General features: G+C 43.1%; 1 protein-coding gene across 1 annotated transcript; it reads left to right on the top strand.

The window, feature by feature from the left end:
* The first annotated feature begins 862 nt into the window (after positions 1-862).
* On the top strand, positions 863-21,462 carry lrrc66 (leucine rich repeat containing 66). The gene is made up of 6 exons (XM_076279262.1): positions 863-1,283; positions 2,964-3,133; positions 10,471-10,813; positions 12,041-13,578; positions 20,371-20,466; positions 21,091-21,462. Exons 1-6 carry the CDS (start codon positions 863-865, stop codon positions 21,460-21,462), a joined length of 2,940 nt encoding a protein of 979 aa, XP_076135377.1.
* The last annotated feature ends 42 nt before the right edge of the window (positions 21,463-21,504 follow it).

Below are 21,504 nucleotides of genomic sequence, written 5' to 3'. Positions count from 1 at the left end.
ACCACTCGGTGAGTTGCACGGTTTTGAAAACCAACGTTATGTCTGTTGGCAGCCACTCTGAGTAGTCAAAGGCAATTCAAAACGAGTCAGAAAGGTCGAGACAGGACCAATCGTCAAAATTTCGGTGTCCACAACTCTAGTTCATCCAAAACAAACCAGAAAAGGGACTCAAAGTGCTAAATACCGGAATTTTCCTTTAACAATGTAAAACCGGAAAAGCTAAATATATGTAGAATTGCTATCCTAGTTTTGAGTGACAATGTCATGAATTATAAACCAAATATGAAAATTGTCCAGAGTTAACAGTTAATTAGTATTTTACCAACAACAAAAATTGTGCAAAAGGGGCGTTTTGCCCCAGCGGTGGGGTAAAATGCCCACCAAGGGTGGGGTAAAATGCCCCCACCCTGTCAAAGCAATGCCCCTCATACATTAATAGCAAAACCAAAAGTAAACAACTAAAGTAAACAAAATCTATTGTGGAGCAATAAAATATAATCAATAAATTGATTACAAGCTACTATATTTGATCAATATATTGACAATATCCAACTTTGTTTTAGTGACTGCTGAAAATTAGAACACTTGCCTAAAAATCCATTTTTCTTTTGTTTTCTTGAAGTACAGAGCATGCATCCATTTTATGGTGGGTACTTGTACATCACCATTGTCAACATAGTGCATAGAAATAAAAACAACAACATTTTACTTCATCTAGTGATTAGTTTGTGAAATATAGGAGGGGGGGCGTTTTACCCCAAGGGGCGTTTTCCCCAGGGGTTAATCCATGAATGAGGATCTTATCTTTACGTTGTTGCTGATAGTGTATCTGTGTGTGTATGTGTGTGTAGGGTGGGCAGTGATGTCCTTGACCAAGGCATTGTTCTGCACTGGAGTGCTACTTCTCCTCCACTGTGTGGCGCTCTCCACCTGCTCCTCATCCTCCACCTGCCCCCTGGCTTGCCTCTGCGAGAGGGGTCCCCACATAAACTGTTCCTCTCTCGACCTGCGAGAACTGCCTCAACATATCCCAGAGACTGTCACAACCCTCAACCTATCCCACAATGCCTTGCGCTCCCTGCCGCCCCTGTGGCCTGGCCGTAGAGGTCTGGGGGGGCTACGGTACCTGTGGCTGGACTATAACAAGATAGAGACACTGTCTCTGTGCGTGAGAAAAGATTGGGTGGGGCTGAAGACCTCAGCCAGAGAGAGGTGTGTGTCCTGGGCCCCGGCTCTCGAGGAGCTTTACGCTGAGAGAAACCAAATGCATCAGATCCCTAGGGGTAAGTTTCAAAATACTTGCACAGAATGCACACACACACACACACACACACACACACACACAAACAAACACATCCACGGCATGCCTACACATAGCACTTGACAGTAGATGATGATGGCAATTAGCATGTAGACTCCACAGTTTTATCAGAACTAACTGGCTAAATAAATAAAAATGTCCTAAATAAAGTATCGCAGCCGGCAGAGTACCAAAACAAAGAAAAAAGGGTTTTCAAAAAAGACACAATCCTCAGTGGAGGTCTTATTATAGAGGGTATAATTCTTTGTGCCTGTTTTTGCAGTAGTAGCCTAAACCATAATCACACCTCTGTAACCTAGCCCCAAGGCAGGGAAGAGGGCATTTTGGATGTAATTTGCATCTCAGCATAAACGCAGCACATTAACACGTGCCCCTGACCACAACATGACAGAAACAGAAGCATGTACACACACACACACACACACACACACACACACACACACACACATTCCTTAGATAAATGATTGCCGTCCGTCATATTTTTGAACTTTGCTCTGAAATTATACAGGCACCATTAAGCACACTATCACCCTAGAGCAGGGTCAGTGTTCAGCCAATCAGGGTGCAAATGGCATTCCTCTACCTCATGACAAGTCATGACATAATATTTTATGAAAATGGATGAGTTATAAATGTGATGCATTATATAATGGATATTTTCCACACATTTTGGACATTTAGCCATAAGATGATATGCATTACCCTGCTATTTGTGTGCATGTTAGGCTTTGCAATATAAATGTGCATTACAAGTTTAGAGATATTTGTCTAATTTGTCTAAAGTATAGCAATGGCAATTTATCAATATATTTTCATCCATAAATAAGTGGGAAGACCAATGGCATTAGGTAGACCTTTGATACAGCTTTCTTGCTGCTGTTTATGTTGTGGTGTGAGGACCAGCTGAGGGGTTTCATGCGTAATCCGTCTAAGTGTCTAAGATGGCCGTTCATTTGTTATTCTGCTCACATATGCTGCTAGGGCCTGCCCTCATTAGCCTAGCGCCCACAATGCCTCACTTCACACCCCACAACACAAGCTAAAGGAGCAAGCGACAGACACATGGACTCTCTTTTAAATGCTATCGGACATAACTGGAACTTGTTCTCTATAATCAGCAGAACTTGCATGAGCTGCAAATAAATGCAAATACATTTGATCAATTCAGTAATGTTTTCATGTGTTGTTTTTTTAATGTGACAATAAATCATGTATTGATGTCTTACAATACATGAATAGCTCTGGTATATTTACAACATTCTGTTTTGTCCGAAGAGGGTTTCAGAAAAATTTTTATGAAAAGACAAGCAGTATCCCCAATTTGAGATATGGTGGCATCTAAAATTTCCTTCAGGATGAATAAAGTATCTACCGTATTTATCTGTCTATCTATCTATCTATCTATCTATCTATCTATCTATCTATGTGTCACTGCACTTATGTTGCCAGTATGTGTTATGCAAGTGTAGTTCAGGGATTGTAGATAAAGACCAGCAGAGGGTGTCCAATAACCAGTTGGGAATGGCCTTAAATGAATCAATCACATTTCCTTGATCAATGAACCAAACAGAGAACAATAGAATACATTTCCCAATGCAATATTATATACCACTGCCTTCACGGCCTGCCTTCATCTCCTCAGGATTAGGGGGAAGCGCCAACTTACGAGTGCTTCAGCTGTCCCATAACAAGATCCCTACACTTGGCATGTCTGACTTTGAGGGATGTGGACACCTGAGAGGAGTTCACCTGCAGGGCAATCTCATCAGGACTATCCACCCCCTGGCATTCAAAGACATGCAGGAGCTCCAGGTAACACAGTGTACATTCTTAAGAGAAGTTACAGAACATAAATTATGGGTAACACTTTATGGTAAGTGTACATGAATTATCATGAATTATCAAGTGTACATAATTATCACGAATTCATGAAAATGCATTACTGTACTTCATTCCTTTATGAATCATCGGGAATTGACATGAGTTCATAGTCTCTCATTCATGACCTCATGAACAACACATCAACTAAAGCATTAGGTACGGTGGGTACATCATTATGATTTATGATTTCTTAAGCATGATCATCATGATTACATGAATTTAATCTTAATTGCTCATGAGTTTCTCATGTCTGTGGCTCCTCAACTAAAGTGGTGAATAATGGCATGTGTTCAGAGAACTGCAAAGTCGAAAATCAGAATTTGAGCAGTGGTGACCACTAGGCCTGTCGCGATATTCAATAAATCAATTAATCGCATCGATAATTTTTCTGGCCGTGATAAATCGGGTCCTTAGAGTAACGATGAGTGAACCCTCATGTCAGTCACTTGTCAGTCGCATGGTGTGTGGGGAGGCGGGACTACTGGCGTAGCCTACCACAGAGTGCAGCTAAAGAGCCGAGTGAGAAGTATACCGGTAGGCATTAGGCAGAGAGAAAGCTAGTTGCGAGTTCGAGTAGGCTACGCCTAATAAAGACAAAAAAGATGGAATTGGTATCTAAGCCAAACGCGACAGCTGCAGTGTGGGAGCATTTCGGATTTAAACCGAATGCCCGTGGTGAACCACTGAACGTGTGCGAGTCGGTGTCGCATTTGTTGGAAAACAGTCGCAATTAAAAGCGGCAACACAATAAACATGCATATGCATCTAAAACACAATCATCCGCTGCAGTTTTCCCAGTTGGGGAAAAAAACAACAACAAGTGGGCCGTCTTCCTCTTCCCGAGGAAAATTCTCAGAACGACAATATTATCGCTTATCGCAATAATTTCTGAGACAATTTATCGTCCAGCAAAATTTGTTATCGTGACAGGCCTAGTGACCACATTTTTGGCAGAAAAAGAAATAATCATGTAGCCTGGGTTTTCCCATGCTGCCTTACGCGCACGATTTTATTCACGCTGCTAGGCAGCCTGGATTCCATGGAGCAAATTTTCGCCTCAGTTAGGGGACCAATCACAGAACGGAGGGAGGGCAGCAAGACGATGACGACACACCGAAGCCGTTATGAGCTACGGACGCATTTGATAGACATTCGTAGCGCCCAATAAACGGCTCTGGGCATTCGTAAACCACATTTTTAAATACGAGAAAATGAATTTCTAGTTCCCAGACCCCATCTCAATGAGATGAGGTCTGACGTTAGCCAGGCTAATAATCATGATCATGCTTAATAAAACTTAATTCATAAGGGTGTTCCCACCATGCTTTAGGTGATGTGCTGTTCATGTGATATTAAGGTATGAAGTTATACATAAATCATGACTTTGTCTCCACCCAAACCGACATGGAGACAGGGCAAACGAGGGGGGGGAATTGCCTCGATTCTCTCAAATACAAATATAGCTGCACTAGAGTTCACCATAAAAATGGTGAAAACTGTGAGATGAGCACAACGCCAGATCTGCCCTCAGACCAGCTTCTTGCTATGTGCAATTCTACTTTTTTTTTTTTTTTTATTTATTTCACACTACTTGGGCCAATGGTAGACTACTTGGGCCAATGGTAGAAAAAAGCAACATGGGATGTTGATATTTTATGAAGCCATGAATGAATCATCATGCCTATGATCCAAACATAGACTACATGATCAAATAGCCTAGTTAGGCCTACTTAAATTGTCTGGTATAAACCAAATCAACTCTCCACTGTGTTTGCAGTTAATATTTATGCACAACGTTATAACGGGGGCAGCCGTGGCCTACTGGTTAGCACTTCGGACCTGTAAACGGAGTGCCCTTGAGCAAGGCACCTAACCCCTCACTGCTCCCCGAGCGCCGCTGTTGATGCAGGCAGCTCACTGCGCCGGGATAAGTGTGTGCTTCACCTCACTGTGTGTACACTGTGTGCTGTGTGTGTTTCACTAATTCACGGATTGGGATAAATGCAGAGACCAAATTTCCCTCAGGGGATCAAAAGAGTATATATACTTAATACTATACTTATACTTATATATAACTTAAGTGTTGGCTTAACAAGTTACCAGTCCAGAACACACAGAAAATTGCAACAGAAAGTTGCCTTTATAATCAACTATTTGTTCCAACAGCATTTAAACAAAGCATTTATAAAATTGAAAAAAAACTGTTACTGTAGTAACTGTATCAAATTATCCCAAGCTTCAAAGAGCTCCCCACGTCTGTGACAGGCAGACGTGACACCGCTAAATTCTCAGCTTGTTTATACCCCACACTGAACACATTAGAACGCTAGGCCCATCACTCTGGGGTGTGGTAGCCTACTCTCTGGGATTTATGCACCAAGGTAACTGAAGTATCCAATCTGTGTCTTGAAATTATATTTGAAATAAATGTCTTAGGACAAAAACGTTGATAGACTTGTATTTTATAGTTAGGCTAGTGAAAATGAGTTGATAAGTAGGCTAGTTGAGTTTGTTATCAATAAACATAACAGCTAATGTCATGTTGAGCAGGAGTTGAGCACTAGGCTACCATAAATCCTCAAATTATGCCCGGGATTGATTCTATTTATAGCAGGACAAATAAAGGCAGGTTCCCATATACAAGACGGGGTAACAATTGCCTACCATACCAACAATTGCCATCAGTCCACTAGAAGACATTGTTTCGATTTAAGTCAATGAAATAACACCTCTTCTTAATATTTTATTATATGTTGTATTGTATTGTATTATGTTGGTTGGATTAATACGGTTGGCAAAGAAAAGTCGTTTTCCTACCATGGGTCTCCAACACACGTTCTCAAGCTCATTCTCTTGCCGCCCCTTTCGAGCTAATTGCCAGAGGCTGAAGCCTACTACATTTAAACACAATTGTTGCGACTCAAGGCATTCCAGCCTACGAATTTTATAAAAAAAAGTTCTAAATCATTCATAATTAAACAATAACTCAATTTAGGCTACTTGGCTACGCAAAAAGGTTTCCATTACAGCACAACCCCTATTCAATGAAGGGCTGCCTTGTCTCGCAATAAACAGCAGTGGAAATCCCGACACTTTTTCAACTGCATGAAACTTAACAGTGAATCATCAAATATCTCCCAGATTTCAGTGCCCATCAGTCCCAACATTTAGCAATATAATCAAACAGTCCAAAAGTAAATTAAATCCCTAACAAAACCGAAAATGCTTTTGATAGCCTACCAGTATGCCGCTCCAAACGAAACGCATGTCTAAATGCAGGTTAGAAATATTTAAAAAAAGCCTGCCTCGAATACCAGCCTGCCTCAAATAAAGATGATGATGAATGATTTATGCTAAGCAAGTAGCCTGGATTATTTTATGATTGTTAGTAGACAAACTGGCTTCAGATATCCAACAGAGTGAATATGAGATTGTGCAGTCTTACAGTACTGTAGATGGCTTCGGTTAGTGATGTGATGCTGTTAATGGGGAGTTTTACATAGTTAGTGCAAATCCTATATGTTATTATTTATTTAGCGTACCTATTAGGCTTTTTTCCCTTATCAAAAGTGAGGGGGACGACGGCTGTCTCTTCAGCACTGCGGGGGACATATCCCCCAAGTCCCTCGTGCCTCCTGCGCCCCTGCTATGATCGGATAATTGTAAATGGCGACTTTAATATTCATGTCAATAAGACAACTGATGCTAAAGCCAGTACGTTCCTTAATGTTTTGGACAGTTTAGAGCTAAAGCAGCATGTTACAGGGCCCACCCACAACCTTGGCAACAGCCTCGATCTAGTCATTTCTAAAGGGAAGTCACGGACTTATCAGTAAATTATATAAATATGTCTGATCATTATTGTGTATCTTGTAATATAGTACTACATACTTCAAAAATTCATCCCGAAATTGCAATCAAATCGCGACTCTTGGACATTAGAGCAGAACAGCAGTTCATAGCTCTTATAGACTCCATAAATTTAGATAATTTACATCATCCAATTGATCAAATGGTAGAGGCTCTCAATTGTGAACTAGGTGCTCTGCTTGACAGAGTGGCACACTTAAAAACTAAAAAAAGGCCCTATAGCAAACTGACACCTTGGATGAACGATAATATCCATGATCTAAAAAGATCATGTAGAAAAGCTGAGAGAACATGGAGAAAAACTAAGTTACAGGTTCACCGTGCCATTCTAAAAGAAAAAATAGCAAATTATAATAGAGCTATTCGGAATGAGAGAAGGAACCTCTAAGGGAATTGCTGAAAACAGTGGAAACTCTAGGGTGTTGTTCTCCACCATTGATAGGCTATTGCATCAAACACCTTTTGATACACTCAGTCAGGCATCCTCTCTAAGATGCGAAGAATTTGCAGACTTCTTCAAAAACAAAGTAATTTCTATAAGGGAGGCTATTGGTAACATAGGTAATATGTTTGATAGTACACCCAAAAACAGCCCCCCAAAATTAAGGTTCTTTAGCACTATTACTCAATCTGAGTTTAGTGAAATTATAACTCAAACCGGCTCCTCAACATGTGCTTTGGATCCAATCCTTACTAGATTCCTCAAAAATGTATATGATAGCTTAGCTCCCTCATTAGAAACAGGTATATTTCCAACTGCTTTTAAAACCGCTGTTGTGAAACCTTTACTTAAAAAGTCGAATCTTGACCATACTAATCTGAGCAACTACAGGCCTATATCAAATCTACCGTTCCTGAGCCAACTACTTGAAAAAGTCGTTTGTAATCAGTTAAATACCTTCCTCAACGAAAACAGTATCCTTGAAAATTTCCAATCAGGTTTTAGATCAAATCACAGCACAGAAATTGCTCTAGTAAAAATAGTCAATGATCTTAGACTGGCTACTGACTCAAACTAAGTCTCAATCCTTATTCTTCTAGATTTGAGGGCGGAAATTGACACCATTGATCATAGCATCCTAATTCACCGCCTTGCGAAGTGGGTGGGTCTCTCTGATAATGCTCTAAACTGGTTTCAAACCTACATTACTGGCAGAGATTTTTATATCAGTCTAGGAGATCATGTGTCTGAAAAACATGACTTGCCTTTTGGTGTGGCCCAGGGGAGCTGCCTTGGTCCCCTGCTCTTTTCCCTATATATGCTTTCATTGGAAAACATCATGATTCAGCATAATGTAAACTTCCACAGCTACGCAGATGATACCCAATTGTATATTTCTGTGGAGCCAACTAACCCAGATGGCCTTTGCTCCCTCACTGCATGCTTAACCTCCATTAATCAGTGGATGAGCAAAACATTTTTTAAACTAAATGATGACTAAACAGAGGTACTTTTGGTTGGACCAAAACCAAAGCGAGACATTGTTCTTAGTAATCTGGGGAACTTGGCACACCAGGTCAAACCAAAAGTAACAAGCCTCGGTGTCATCTTAGATGCAGAGTTAAGTTTTAAGCCCTATATCAGTAAAGTTACTCAGACAGCCTATTTCCACCTGAGAAACATTGCCAAAGTGCGGCCCTTTTTAACTCAACAAGATGCAGACAAACTAATTCATGCCTTTATCATTAGCAGGTTAGACTACTGCAATGCACTTTTCACTGGTCTTCCCAAAAAACATCTAAAGAAATTGGCACTCATACAGAACTCTGCGGCTAGACTTTTAACTAAGACCAAGAAGAGAGAACACATCACCCCTGTGTTGGCTGAACTGCACTAGCTCCCTGTTTCCTATAGAATTGATTTTAAAGGGACACCAGGCAACGTTTTCGTGTTAATTACTCATCTTCGTAAATCGGTATATGGTTAAATGACTCATTATTACAGGGCGAATGAAGACTCTCTCGCCCGCCCCTACTGCCTGTAGGAAGAATATCCCGCTTGCAAGTTCAGTGTAACCTACCCGCCGACTGAAGCAGGATCAATTACATCCTGCATCCACAGCACAGAGGCAGGCTAACTAAACGCTAGCGATTGTTGCAAACGTGTGTGTAATGGCAGAGCCGGCGAAAAAGCAGCGAAAACCCTTGACGGAAGATGCAAAGAAAAGGAAAAGAACTTCAGACCAAGCGAAAGGGGAGTTTCGTAGAGAAAAAGCATCAGGCTTGCCTGGTGTCCCTTTAAGGTTATGTTAATTACTTACAAAGCTCTGAATGGCATAGCACCTTCATATATCTCTGAGCTTTTAATATCTTATCAACCACAAAGGAAACTTAGATCATCCAATTCTAATCTTTTAATTGTACCCAAAGTGCTCCACAAGCAAAGTGGAGAAGCTTTTATCCATTATGCCCCAAAACTATGGAACACCCTGCCTCTGTACATCAAGCAGGCGAGTTCAGTAAATATTTTTAAAAAAAGATCTGAAAACATACCTCTATAGGAAAGCCTTTGGTTAGCTCATTTTATCCTGTAGACTACTTTTTCAGATTATTCTACACCTGCTGCCATTGGAGGGCGCAGCCAGCCAGAAGCAGATGGGCTCCCCCTATTAAGTCAGGTTCTGCTCAAGGTTTCTTCCTGGAATATGGAAGTTTTTCCTTGCCACAGTTGCCATATGGCATGCTTGTGGGGGGTAAAGGGTTAAGGCTGCCAGTCTTGAATGTCTGTGTATAAAGTCAAATAATTGCGACATATGCTAAGAGCAAGCTAAGGCTGGCTGCTTGGAGTCCGCATCAATGGGGCCTAAGCATTTGTTAGCCTAGGCATTTGTCAGCAAAGCCTTTATATATCCATAGTAGTATAATAGTATTTCTGATATGTTGCTGATTGGATCATAAACAGCTACAGCAACAAAGGGGAATGACTGACTCTTCTCTAATAACTGTGCTACATGTTATTTTCTATATTTCTGATATGTTGCTGATTGGATCATAAACGGCCACAGCAATGAAGAAAAGTGAAAATGATTGATAATGACCGACTGACTATTATTGTGTTACATGCTCCAAATGTAAAGCACTTTGAGCTGCATTCTGTGTATGAAAGGTGCTATACAAATAAAGCTTATTATTATTATTATTATTATTATTATTATTATTACTTAATTCATGCGTGAATTCATGATAATTCATGTACCCTTACCGTAAAGTGTTACCAAATTATGTATTGTGTACAGTGGATGTAATGTTAACTATCTATCTATCTCATTAATGCTAACAGTATAACATGTCTTTACAGAAGACTCTCAGAGTCCTCTCAGACTATTTCTCTTACTGAGTTCATATGTGCAAAAGAGAATGACATTCAGTCACTCTGTTTATACCTTAATTTTTAACAGGTTCTTGATCTGCGGTTCAACTTACTCACCACCGTTCCATCACCAGTGTACCTATCCCTGCTGAACCTGAGAGCTCAGGTGGATCTGACTAACAACAGGTGGAGGTGTGACTGCAACCTGCGAGGCATACGAAACAGGATGATGCAAACGGATCTGGACCAAGCCTTTCAATCCTGGAAGCTGGTGTGCTCATCACCACCACGCCATGCTGGGAAAGAGCTTATACATCTGAGGGATCAGGACCTGACGTGCCCAGTTCTTGGATATGGCCATGTTGACCACTTTGATGAGGTTGCGGAAGAGGGAACCCAAATCCTGCTGCACTGTGGCACTAATAATCAGGGTAATGGCACTAACTGACACCAAAACATTTTGTTGTTTTGAGATATTCGATTAATAATGTGAATATGGCTGTTCAATTTTAGAGTAAAATGTTCCATTTCATAAGTAAAAATTAAAGTACTTTCAGTGTTTGGAATAACGCCGTTTAAAAGAACGGCGTTAGGTAACGACGTTATTTTTTCAGTAATGGGGTAATCTAATTAATTACTTTTCCCGTCGTTACAACGCCGTTAACGTTACTGGACATTAAATGCGGTGCGTTACTATGCATTGATTGAATAAACTGTGTAATCCGAACGTACCCCTGGCTCACAGCTAGTGAGGAGGTGGGTTAATAACGACGTAAGCGATTATGATTGGCTAAGGCAGAGTCATGTTTCATGATAGCCAATCAGAGCCAGTGTTTTTACACACTTGCCAGCACACGCGCCACACACACACGCACCAGCTAAAATAGAGATTCGACGAAACAGCAGCGGTCAGGAGCAATCCGATGAAAAGTTGGCATTTTCAAGGTGGAGATATAAGCACTACTTTAAATGCATTGTGGTCAAAGGCAAGAACGTGCATGTAATGTGTACATTATGTCCAGGAGCGAAGACTTTGTCGACATCCGTTGTAAGCAACTCTAATTTAATGAAGCATCTCATACACGCATCTAAAGCTAGTGGCCAAAAACACCGATACCTCCACCACAGATGATAGCTCGCCATCCACTAGCAAAGAAGGACTCGGAGCAAAGTCCTCCAGGCAGCAAAAGCTAGATCTTTCAGCCTCACAACAAAAACCTATGACACAGGCTGAAGTCAACCGTAGGTCTGTCGATGTGCAATATCTTGAATTTCCCCTTGGGGATCAATAAAGTATCTATCTATCTATCTATCTAATAAATATCGAAAGTTATGTAGCCTACAAACACCTGTCTATTCTACTCATTTCAACTAGCTGCTCAAAAAATCCAAATTCTTTGACATATAGCAACTTTTTTTTAACAGTAACGCAAATAGTTACTTTCCCTGGTAACGAGTTACTATTATCATAGAGTAATTCAGTTACTAACTCAGTTACTTTTTGGAACAAGTAGTAAGTAACGTTCCCAACACTGTCTATTTTTGAACATTCATAATCAATAATATTTTACACTTAATACATTTTTGGGATCCAATATTCATCTTATCCATGTAACTCTAGTCACTAAAGTTAATGCTATTTTGTCCTTTTTTTCTAGATTGTTCCCAAGCCCTCTGGTGGACTCCTCAGGGACAAGCCACTGGAACCCAACAGGGTCTGCTGATCACTGACGTTACTGAGAGAGATACCGGGCTGTACGTGTGTCTCTCTGGTCAACAAGAGGAACATGTGTCCGTTTTTGACCTCCACGTTCTCCACGAGGAACCCGGGACTAGACTAAAGCGAGCGTTGGAACACACTAACTTATTTTCTCAAGAGGAGAGCCAGAGGAACCAGGTGAGAGCTGCAAAGACACTGGGACAGTTCAACCTGGCTATCTGCCTGTCTGTCTTCATCACCTTCATCATTGCCTTCATTATTGGTGTCCTTGTCAGACCATGCCTGGACACTCTGTGGAGAAAAATCCGCACAAAGAAAAGCTCTTCTGTCACACCGCCTCCTCAGACTATTGTCACCGCCGAGGACTCAGTTGTGTATGATAATGAGGGGTTTGCTATGGCAGATGAGCCAGAAGAGGTGCGTGTCGGCCAGAGAGTCACTTTCTCAGAGGTCACTCAACCGATCTACGACAGACCTGCTGATGGTGGCGACACTTCATCTGAAAGCAGCACTGAAAGTGAACATCTATATCAAAACAACAGCGAGAACTCTGTGGTGGTGGAGAACCTTGAAACGCAACAACAGAGCAGCAGTAGCAGCAGGACCACCCAAGAGCCTTTATATTCAGAGATAATTAAGCAACAAGGAAGTGAAACCTCAGGGAGAAAGAATGTCGTGGAGTTTGAGCCCATTCCTGATCCAGATCCGGAGGAGCTCACAAAGGACACCAGTAGCATATCATCAGCATCTACTATCCCAGATCAGGATCAAACCTATGAAAACGTACAGCTCACAACGAGAAAGACAGAGGGAGGTAAGCCTCAGGTGGATAACACTCGTGAACAGACCATAAGACAACAAAACCGCTTAAGCCCAGTAGTGAAGCCTGTTCCTTTTCCTGTGTTCAATCCTGAGCCCTTTACAGACTGGGCAACCCAACTGATGGAAAAGAACAAAGACCAATCAAATCCCTTGGATCCAGAGCTGTGGAATGACAGCGGGGAGAGCTTTTCCTTCACTGATGGATCTGAACGATCAAGCACACGAGAAAAATCACACAGCCAACCAGTTGAGGTGATAGGGGTGCCACCAACTGCAGACAGTGATATTGATGTTGCTCTACCACAGCCAAAGCCACTTGAGGTGCAAGCGGATGAAGACAAGGTGCCAGTCGATAAGGGATATGATGAGATATCAAGGCGTAGTTCCTCTACTGACAGTGTAGACAGTGGAGATGAGCCAACAGAATACACAGTGAACCCAGAGGAAGAAGAAGAGGAAGAGAAGACTCTGGACATAGGAAATGTAATTCCCTTCCAGACAGATACTACAGTTGCCCCCTCAAGGCCAGACGACTACCGACCGAGAATAGACACCATTTTATTAGAACCAGAGGACATAAAGTTCACCATCATTCATGACAGTTCAGACCAGGAGCCATTTGATGAGGGGCCAGTTTTCACAGCAGAAGATCCTGTCAGTCAAATAAGGCCAGAGGTCCCACAACTGCCAACTTATCCAGCAAGACCTGATACATTTTCTAGCAGCGAAGATGAAGAGGAACCAAAGAAATACCATGTTCATCCTGTCTATAGGAGGAGACCAATTATCCACTCTACCAGTGAGTCACACTCTGAAAGGGTAAGTCTAAGCAGTGAGGATGAGGAGGACCCAAAGAGGTATCGGCCTCAGACTAGCATAAAAAAAGGGTTGTCAATGCCTGACATAGAGAGTAGACAGATTATCATAGATACATCATCTCTCAGTGCCTCAAGTGATCTGCCCATCAAACGCCCAGGCAAAGTCCTCAACATAAATTTTGACAGTTCTGCCACCAACACAGATGACTTGGAAACAGCTGATATTACTGGCATTAAAAGTAGTTCTGGGCCTCCAGGCCACCCACCACCACGTCCACCATTTCAGCCAGGTCTTACTGGTTCTGAAGTGTCCAATCAATCTAGACCGAGACTCTCATACCAAAGCTCTGTGAGCTCAGATGAAAATGACTACTCTGTCACCAACACTAGCATTACTGACAAGAACATTAGCATGTCTCAGACTCGTAGACAGGCACCATCCCCCCCACCATTCAGGATAGTGGGAACCATGGAAAGGATTTCTCTTGACCAAATACCACTGCCTAAAAGAGCTCTTGTCTTTGGAGTGAAGAATAGTGTGAACCACAAGCAAGTTCCAGTGACCGATCAGAGGCAGTCCAGTTTCAGTTCCTTATCTGGAGCTGTTGTTTTGCCAGGTCTTGCTGGTTCTCAAGTGTCCAGTCATTCCAGACCGAGACTCTCATCCCAAAGCTCAGTTAGCTCAGATGAAAATGATAACTCTGCCACCAACACTAGCATTACTGACAACAACAGCAGCACGCCCAGTCCTCCTAAACACGCCGCACCTCTTCCACCAATCCAGATACAGGGAACAATAGGAGGAGTTTCCATGGACCAAACCATTTCTACAATACCGCTACCTAAAAGAGCTCTGGTCTTTGGAGTTAAAAATACGGAGGCTCACAAGCAAGTTCCAGGTCTTATTGGTTCTCAAGTGTCCAGTCATTCTAGACCGAGACTCTCATCCCAAAGCTCAGTTAGCTCAAATGAAAATGATAACTCCTCCACCCATTCCGATTACCTGCACAGAACTGATATTACTAGCAAGAACAGAAGCACGCCCAGTCCTCCTAAACACACACCATCCACTCCACCAATCCAGATACAGGGAACAATAGGAGGAGTTTCCATGGACCAAACCATTTCTACAATACCGCTACCTAAAAGAGCTCTGGTCTTTGGAGTTAAAAATACGGAGGCTCACAAGCAAGTTCCAGGTCTTATTGGTTCTCAAGTGTCCAGTCATTCTAGACCGAGACTCTCATCCCAAAGCTCAGTTAGCTCAAATGAAAATGATAACTCCTCCACCCATTCCGATTACCTGCACAGAACTGATATTACTAGCAAGAACAGAAGCACGCCCAGTCCTCCTAAACACACACCATCCACTCCACCAATCCAGATACAGGGAACAATAGGAGGAGTTTCCATGGACCATACCATTTCTACAATACCGCTGCCTAAAAGAGCTCTGGTCTTTGGAGTTAAAAATACAGAGCCTCACAAGCAAGTTCCAGTGACTAATCAGAGGCAGTCCAGTTTGAGTTCCTTATCTGGAGCTGTTGTTATGCCGGGTCTTACTGGTTCTCAAGTGTCCAGTCATTCTAGACCGAGACTCTCATCCCAAAGCTCTGTCAGCTCAGATGAAAATGATAACTCTGCCACCAACACTAGCATCACTGACAAGAACAGCAGCACGTCTAGAGTTCCTAAATACGCAGCACCTCCTCCACCAATCCAGATACAGGGAACAATAGGAGGAGTTCCCATGGACCATACCATTTCTACAATACCGCTACCTAAAAGAGCTCTGGTCTTTGGAGTTAAAAATACGGAGGCTCACAAGCAAGTTCCAGGTCTTATTGGTTCTCAAGTGTCCAGTCATTCTAGACCGAGACTCTCATCCCAAAGCTCAGTTAGCTCAAATGAAAATGATAACTCCTCCACCCATTCCGATTACCTGCACAGAACTGATATTACTAGCAAGAACAGAAGCACGCCCAGTCCTCCTAAACACACACCATCCACTCCACCAATCCAGATACAGGGAACAATAGGAGGAGTTTCCATGGACCATACCATTTCTACAATACCGCTGCCTAAAAGAGCTCTGGTCTTTGGAGTTAAAAATACAGAGGCTCACAAGAAATTTCCAGTGACAGATCAGAGGCAGTCCAGTTTGAGTTCCTTGTCTGGAGCTGTTGTTATGCCGGGTCTTACTAGTTCTCAAGTGTCCAGTCATTCTAGACCGAGACTTTCATCCCAAAGCTCTGTCAGCTCAGATGAAAATGATAACTCTGCCACCAACACTAGCATCACTGACAAGAACAGCAGCACGTCTAGAGTTCCTAAATACGCAGCACCTCCTCCACCAATCCAGATACAGGGAACAATAGGAGGAGTTCCCATGGACCATACCATTTCTACAATACCGCTGCCTAAAAGAGCTCTGGTCTTTGGAGTTAAAAATACAGAGCCTCACAAGCAAGTTCCAGTGACTAATCAGAGGCAGTCCAGTTTGAGTTCCTTATCTGGAGCTGTTGTTATGCCGGGTCTTACTGGTTCTCAAGTGTCCAGTCATTCTAGACCGAGACTCTCATCCCAAAGCTCTGTCAGCTCAGATGAAAATGATAACTCTGCCACCAACACTAGCATCACTGACAAGAACAGCAGCACGTCTAGAGTTCCTAAATACGCAGCACCTCCTCCACCAATCCAGATACAGGGAACAATAGGAGGAGTTCCCATGGACCATACCATTTCTACAATACCGCTACCTAAAAGAGCTCTGGTCTTTGGAGTTAAAAATACGGAGGCTCACAAGCAAGTTCCAGGTCTTATTGGTTCTCAAGTGTCCAGTCATTCTAGACCGAGACTCTCATCCCAAAGCTCAGTTAGCTCAAATGAAAATGATAACTCCTCCACCCATTCCGATTACCTGCACAGAACTGATATTACTAGCAAGAACAGAAGCACGCCCAGTCCTCCTAAACACACACCATCCACTCCACCAATCCAGATACAGGGAACAATAGGAGGAGTTTCCATGGACCATACCATTTCTACAATACCGCTGCCTAAAAGAGCTCTGGTCTTTGGAGTTAAAAATACAGAGCCTCACAAGCAAGTTCCAGTGACTAATCAGAGGCAGTCCAGTTTGAGTTCCTTATCTGGAGCTGTTGTTATGCCGGGTCTTACTGGTTCTCAAGTGTCCAGTCATTCTAGACCGAGACTCTCATCCCAAAGCTCTGTCAGCTCAGATGAAAATGATAACTCTGCCACCAACACTAGCATCACTGACAAGAACAGCAGCACGTCTAGAGTTCCTAAATACGCAGCACCTCCTCCACCAATCCAGATACAGGGAACAATAGGAGGAGTTCCCATGGACCATACCATTTCTACAATACCGCTACCTAAAAGAGCTCTGGTCTTTGGAGTTAAAAATACGGAGGCTCACAAGCAAGTTCCAGGTCTTATTGGTTCTCAAGTGTCCAGTCATTCTAGACCGAGACTCTCATCCCAAAGCTCAGTTAGCTCAAATGAAAATGATAACTCCTCCACCCATTCCGATTACCTGCACAGAACTGATATTACTAGCAAGAACAGAAGCACGTTCAGTCCTCCTAAACACACACCATCCACTCCACCAATCCAGATACAGGGAACAATAGGAGGAGTTTCCATGGACCATACCATTTCTACAATACCGCTGCCTAAAAGAGCTCTGGTCTTTGGAGTTAAAAATACAGAGGCTCACAAGAAATTTCCAGTGACAGATCAGAGGCAGTCCAGTTTGAGTTCCTTGTCTGGAGCTGTTGTTATGCCGGGTCTTACTAGTTCTCAAGTGTCCAGTCATTCTAGACCGAGACTTTCATCCCAAAGCTCTGTCAGCTCAGATGAAAATGATAACTCTGCCACCAACACTAGCATCACTGACAAGAACAGCAGCACGTCTAGAGTTCCTAAATACGCAGCACCTCCTCCACCAATCCAGATACAGGGAACAATAGGAGGAGTTCCCATGGACCATACCATTTCTACAATACCGCTGCCTAAAAGAGCTCTGGTCTTTGGAGTTAAAAATACAGAGCCTCACAAGCAAGTTCCAGTGACTAATCAGAGGCAGTCCAGTTTGAGTTCCTTATCTGGAGCTGTTGTTATGCCGGGTCTTACTGGTTCTCAAGTGTCCAGTCATTCTAGACCGAGACTCTCATCCCAAAGCTCTGTCAGCTCAGATGAAAATGATAACTCTGCCACCAACACTAGCATCACTGACAAGAACAGCAGCACGTCTAGAGTTCCTAAATACGCAGCACCTCCTCCACCAATCCAGATACAGGGAACAATAGGAGGAGTTCCCATGGACCATACCATTTCTACAATACCGCTACCTAAAAGAGCTCTGGTCTTTGGAGTTAAAAATACGGAGGCTCACAAGCAAGTTCCAGGTCTTATTGGTTCTCAAGTGTCCAGTCATTCTAGACCGAGACTCTCATCCCAAAGCTCAGTTAGCTCAAATGAAAATGATAACTCCTCCACCCATTCCGATTACCTGCACAGAACTGATATTACTAGCAAGAACAGAAGCACGCCCAGTCCTCCTAAACACACACCATCCACTCCACCAATCCAGATACAGGGAACAATAGGAGGAGTTTCCATGGACCATACCATTTCTACAATACCGCTGCCTAAAAGAGCTCTGGTCTTTGGAGTTAAAAATACAGAGGCTCACAAGCAATTTCCAGTGACAGATCAGAGGCAGTCCAGTTTGAGTTCCTTGTCTGGAGCTGTTGTTATGCCGGGTCTTACTAGTTCTCAAGTGTCCAGTCATTCTAGACCGAGACTTTCATCCCAAAGCTCTGTCAGCTCAGATGAACATGATAACTCTGCCACCAAAACTAGCATTACTGACAAGAACAGCAGCACGTCTAGAGTTCCTAAATACGCAGCACCTCCTCCACCAATCCAGATACAGGGAACAATAGGAGGAGTTCCCATGGACCATACCATTTCTACAATACCGATGCCTAAAAGAGCTCTGGTCTTTGGAGTTAAAAATACAGAGGCTCACAAGCAAGTTCCAGTAACCGATCAGAGGCAGTCCAGTTTAAGTTCCTTATCTGGAGCTGTTGTTATGCCGGGTCTTACTGGTTCTCAAGTGTCCAGTCATTCTAGACCGAGACTCTCATCCCAAAGCTCTGTCAGCTCAGATGAAAATGATAACTCTGCCACCAACACTAGCATTACCGACAAGAACAGCAGCACGTCTAGAGTTCCTAAATACGCAGCACCTCCTCCACCAATCCAGATACAGGGAACAATAGGAGGAGTTCCCATGGACCATACCATTTCTACAATACCGATGCCTAAAAGAGCTCTGGTCTTTGGAGTTAAAAATACGGAGGCTCACAAACAAGTTTCAGGTCTTACTGGTTCTCAAGTGTCCAGTCATTCTAGACCGAGACTCTCATCCCAAAGCTCAGTTAGCTCAAATGAAAATGATAACTCCTCCACCCATTCCGATTACCTGCACGGAACTGATATTCCTAACAAGAACAGAAGCACGCCCAGTCCTCCTAAACACACACCATCCACTCCACCAATCCAGATACAGGGAACAATAGGAGGAGTTTCCATGGATCATACCATCTCTACAATACCGCTGCCTAAAAGAGCTCTGGTCTTTGGAGTTAAAAATACAGAGCCTCACAAGCAAGTTCCAGTGACTAATCAGAGGCAGTCCAGTTTGAGTTCCTTATCTGGAGCTATTGTTATGCCGGGTCTTACTGGTTCTCAAGTGTCCAGTCATTCTAGACCGAGACTCTCATCCCAAAGCTCTGTCAGCTCAGATGAAAATGATAACTCTGCCACCAACACTAGCATTACTGACAAGAACATCAGCACGTCTAGAGTCCAGATACAGGGAACAATAGGAGGAGTTTCCATGGACCATACCATTTCTACAATACCGATGCCTAAAAGAGCGCTGGTCTTTGGAGTTAAAAATACGGAGGCTCACAAGCAAGTTCCAGTAACCGATCAGAGGCAGTCCAGTTTAAGTTCCTTATCTGGGGCTGTTGTTTTGCCAGGTCTTACTAGTTCTCAAGTGTCCAGTCATTCCAGACCGAGACTCTCATCCCAGAGCTCAGTTAGCTCAGATGAAAATGATAACTCTGCTACCAACACAGATTATCTGCACAGAACTGACATTACTAGCAAGAACAGAAGTATGCCCAGTACTCCTAAACACGCACGACTCCCTCCGCCATACCCGATAGAGAGAACGATGGAAGGACATTCCATTGACCAAATACCACTGCCTAAAAGAGCTCTTGTCTTTGGAGTGAAGAATAGTGTGAACCACAAGCAAGTTCCAGTGCAAGTACCACAAGCAAGTTCCACTGACCAGTGGCAGTCAAGTTTGAGTTCCATATCTGGAGCTGTTGTTATGCCAGGTCTTACTGGTTCTCAGGTGTCCAGTCATTCTAGACCGAGACTCTCATTCCAAAGCTCGGCAAGCTCAGATGAAAATGATCATTCTGTTGCTAACACAGATTACCTGGGCAGAACTGACATTAATGACAAAAAGAGTGACCTGTTTGAGCCTCCTGGTCACCCTCCCCCATCTCCACCATCTCAGCTAGGGGGAAAGATTAAAGGATTCTACTTGGACCGAATACCGCTGCCTAAAAGAGTTCTCGCCTTTGGGATGAAGGACAGTGTGGATCACGTGCAAGTATCAGAAACCGATCAGAGGTATTCCCGTTCTCAGCCATCTTTAAACACACAACCAGTGAAAAAAAGGCCTTTGCTTATTATGAGGTCTGAAGATACCAGAGTTGTCCAAACTAATACTGCTGCAAACCAAAACAGTCTGTCTAGACCAAGTATTTCATCTCAGAGCTCGGATGAAAATGACACTGAGGAACTGAGGAACACTGCAGATGATGATTATAAAGGAGGAAACAGTTTCGCTGTTGACCAACTGTCAAAGCCCAAACAATCTCTGCATTTGACATCCTCTGACTTCTATGCAAGTGTTCAAAGAAAATCAGCAAATAACATAGAACCAGAACCAGACAGACCCAGGTTAGGGGTTTCACCTGAAGTTTCCCTTCACACAAATAGTTCTACAGAAAATGTGGAACGATTGGTAGACATGCAACAAGTGGGAAGGACATCTCTCTCCAGTGTTTCCTATCAGGATTTTGCAGGTCTAGCTGGCCACTCAAATCATGATGTTTCCACCCAAGAGAGGAACATCACCCTTGATGGACTGCCATTACCCAAAAGATATCTCAAGTTTACCACCACCTCTGACAGGAACACATTCCCTGATGCTGTTGCCCCTCCCACACAGAGATACCAGCCACCTCTGACCAGTCGAATAGATTCCCCAGGAGCACTGCAGCACATTTCCAGCACAGATCTTGATACCAGGCTTGAAGGGACCACATACAAGGAACAGCAGGCATATTTTCCCAGAGGAAGAGCCATAGATGGGTTTGGTGTCTCTTCTCAGACATCTACTACTTCTTCAGGTCGGTCCTCCTTGTCTGGCCTTGGAGGGGCAATCCCATACCACTCGGCCCACACCTTCCGCAGTGTGTCCACAGGAAGCACGGCCATAACAAGAACCACTACCGTGTCCTCAGATATCTCTGATGTACCCATTATACAGCCCAGGCGTGCCCTTCGGTTTGGCATAAAGAAAAACGAAGATCAAGTGTGAAAGATACATGGAAGATTTTTTTTTAGGCCTGAGCATGATCTG

The sequence above is a fragment of the Alosa pseudoharengus genome, unplaced genomic scaffold, assembly GCF_046254945.1.
Source record: "Alosa pseudoharengus isolate Yale_2024_CS ecotype anadromous, Long Island Sound unplaced genomic scaffold, YU_APseudo_1.1 YU_APseudo_1.1_scf_11, whole genome shotgun sequence".
Lineage (NCBI taxonomy): Eukaryota > Metazoa > Chordata > Actinopteri > Clupeiformes > Clupeidae > Alosa > Alosa pseudoharengus.
Note: the sequence above shows the minus strand (reverse complement) of the source record. Positions and strands in the feature narration are given on the sequence as shown.

Bases quoted from the DNA above. Each gene is read 5' to 3' on its own strand.
- lrrc66 (XM_076279262.1), top strand. From the start codon at position 863: ATGTCCTTGACCAAGGCATTGTTCTGCACTGGAGTGCTACTTCTCCTC. The intron at 13,579-20,370 runs GTCAGTCAAATA...CCACCATCTCAG, and splicing joins TTTTCACAGCAGAAGATCCT to CTAGGGGGAAAGATTAAAGG. The intron at 20,467-21,090 runs GTATCAGAAACC...CCTCCCACACAG, and splicing joins ACAGTGTGGATCACGTGCAA to AGATACCAGCCACCTCTGAC.